The sequence below is a fragment of the Cajanus cajan genome, chromosome 5 (genome assembly GCF_000230855.2).
Source record: "Cajanus cajan strain Asha chromosome 5, NIPB_CcT2T_4, whole genome shotgun sequence".
Lineage (NCBI taxonomy): Eukaryota > Viridiplantae > Streptophyta > Magnoliopsida > Fabales > Fabaceae > Cajanus > Cajanus cajan.
The window spans coordinates 72,660,399-72,663,030 of record NC_138521.1 but is presented as its reverse complement, the minus strand read 5'-3'; the positions used below and the strand labels follow the sequence as shown (position 1 = coordinate 72,663,030).

General features: G+C 39.9%; 1 protein-coding gene across 1 annotated transcript; it reads right to left on the bottom strand.

Moving 5' to 3' along the window:
* Window positions 1–580: 580 nt before the first annotated feature.
* On the bottom strand, window positions 581–2,326 carry LOC109811381 (UDP-glucose 4-epimerase GEPI42). The gene is made up of 4 exons (XM_020375127.3): window positions 1,548–2,326; window positions 1,289–1,453; window positions 1,098–1,189; window positions 581–868 (listed from the first exon to the last, which is right to left on the bottom strand). The coding sequence occupies exons 1-4, from the start codon at window positions 2,256–2,258 to the stop codon at window positions 784–786; spliced, it is 1,053 nt and encodes a 350-aa protein (XP_020230716.1). The 5' UTR covers window positions 2,259–2,326; the 3' UTR covers window positions 581–783.
* Window positions 2,327–2,632: the final 306 nt, after the last annotated feature.

The following is a 2,632-nucleotide window of genomic DNA, read 5'->3' as shown; positions in this document are numbered from 1 at the left end:
GTTTTAGAGAATCCCAATTTTGTTGTAAAAATTAATTAAGATATCATAAAACAATTCATTCGCACACTAACTCAAAATAATATCATAAATTTTGTCCTTAATAACTTTAAAGTTGTTAGGAAATTATCATCATTTTTATTAAATTATATCCACAAGCATTTATCTTGGCACTTGGTTATACACTTGTACGTGGATTCCTATAATACGCACGGTGTATTTTTCATATCTAAGTAGAAGGTATTTCATGTAATTATGTTTTTTTTTTCTCGCGTGTTTTACACAAATTTGAAGCTTTTGACACAGAAGCAACCAAACACATGGTTCGTATCTGTAGATGGATTCATCTGAACATGGGCTGCCAAACATAGCCAGCATTCTCTAAAGAAATTTGAAACAGCTGTCTGTGCAGCCAACCAATGTCTAGCTAGATAGCTTATCAAATAATAATAATCATAATACTAATTTTGAAGAAACATTGGACCAGTGTTTCGTGGGAAATCATATTTTTAATACGTTCTCATATGACTCATCAAAGTGGTTGTAACTATGATAATCAGACAGTTATTTTGCTAACATAGTGTAAGGAATGAATCAATTGTATGAAGAAAAGAAACATGAACACATAAATTGTGGCGATGATAAATATAGATATATATGGGGGAGGAATAGAACAGGAGGGCCTCCAAAAATGACAAGGAGTGGGAAGTCTTGTACAAGGGTGATGAAAACAAAAATCGCAAGCCGATGATCACCGAATTTTATTTGTGAGGGCAATTCACATAATCAATGCTTCCCCTGGTATCCCCATGGATTTTTGCTCGCCCAGTTCCATAAGTCCCTGCACATTTCCTCTATACCGTATTTTGCCCTGTATTTAAAAACAAAATCATAATCATAAAATGTATAATACTAACAGTGCTAGTGAAATTGCATCTATAGAAGAAGTGTGAATGAACAAGGAAAATTAAGGAAGGAATAGAAAAAGCAGATTTATGTGGCATGTTGTGAAATAGGATGCAGTGTGGGTGTAAGTAACATAATGATAATGGGATGGTGTGTTTTAGATGTGATATTTATAGTGAAATAGAAATACTGACTTCCAACCAAGTTCTCTCTCAGCCTTGTCGGTGGATGCATATACGGCAGTAGCATCTCCGGGTCTCCTGGGACACATTTTGATTGGAATTTTCTGGAAAAATGAAAGGGGTAGCGAGATTAAGTATAGTAGTAGGTGCATAGATATATGAGTATGAGTGAATGAGAATATATAAAATAAAAAAAAAAGGACCTTGGCAGAAGCTTTTTCAAATGCAGCAACCATTTCAAGCACAGATGTACCTCGTCCAGTTCCCAAGTTATAGGCAGTACAACCAATGTTGTCGGTTGCAAAAAGCTTTCGCAGTGCAGCAATGTGACCCTCGGCCAAGTCCATTACGTGGATATAGTCTCGGATCTGCATAGGATGTAGATGTAAATGTAAATGTAAATGTAATGTAAGGGATATAATTAAGGGATATATAATATTCTGGGAATGAGGAATTAATGACCGGTGTTCCATCTTTAGTAGGATAATCATGACCATAAACATTGAGTTGAGGCAAGCGTCCAACAGCAACTTGATGAATGTAAGGCATGAGGTTATTGGGGATGCCTCGAGGATCTTCTCCAAGTTGGCCACTCTCGTGGGCACCCACGGGATTGAAGTAGCGGAGGAGGATGATCCTCCACTCAGGCTCCGCTCGCTGAATGTCTCGGGCAATGTCTTCCACGAAAAGCTTTGTTCTTCCGTAGGGATTCATGGCCTGCAAGAGGGACTCCTCCACGCAGGGAACTTGGTCTGGCTGCCCGTAAACGGTGGCGGAGGAGGATATAACCATCTTCTTACAGTTGTGGTTGGCCATGACTTGGAAGAGGTTGATGCTGCCCACCACGTTGTTGTGGAAGTAACGGCGTGGCTTGGCAACGCTTTCTCCGACGCCTTTGAGACCGGCGAAGTGGATGACGGCGTCAAAGTTAGTTTTGGAGAAGAGGTTGTCCAAATCGTGGACATTGCGGAGGTCTCCGTGGTAGAAGGTGAGGTTGTTGGAGAGGTGAGGGCCCACCAGACGCCCAACCCTGTGGACTGCTTCCATCACGGAGTTGTCGAGGTTGTCCATGATGGTAACTCTGAAGCCCTGCTTCAGAAGCTGCACCACCGTGTGAGATCCGATGAACCCCGCCCCACCCGTCACCAGAACCGTTGTCATTGGGGACACCATCTCTCCTCTCTCCTCTCTCCTCCCTTCAACTCTATTTATTCAACTACTCATCACCTTCCCTTTATTCTCTCTTTTAAATAATAATGCCTACTTACTTTCTTTTTAATTCATATTTTTATCTTAATAATTTCACTTTTTTATTATTTTGGTTGATTATTTTGTTGTTCCCAAAGGGTGGAAATAAGCAGCCTTAGCTTAGGAGAGAATTGTTGCATGGGTTAGCTAAAATATACTTGTCTTAGTGCAAATATTCATCACACTGTCCTTTTTTATTTCCCTTCGTTTTATCTCCTCATTCCCCAACAACTAGTTCACATCAATGCTTCATTTCCATCTTATTATGATTAAATGAATACTCTCCCACTCAATCGCAT

Coding starts and splice junctions, on each gene's coding strand:
- LOC109811381 (XM_020375127.3), bottom strand. CDS start 2,258: ATGGTGTCCCCAATGACAACGGTTCTGGTGACGGGTGGGGCGGGGTTC. Junction 1,190..1,288: donor TTGAAAAAGCTTCTGCCAAG/GTCCTTTTTTTT, acceptor TCATTTTTCCAG/AAAATTCCAATCAAAATGTG. Junction 869..1,097: donor GAGAGAGAACTTGGTTGGAA/GTCAGTATTTCT, acceptor TTTTAAATACAG/GGCAAAATACGGTATAGAGG.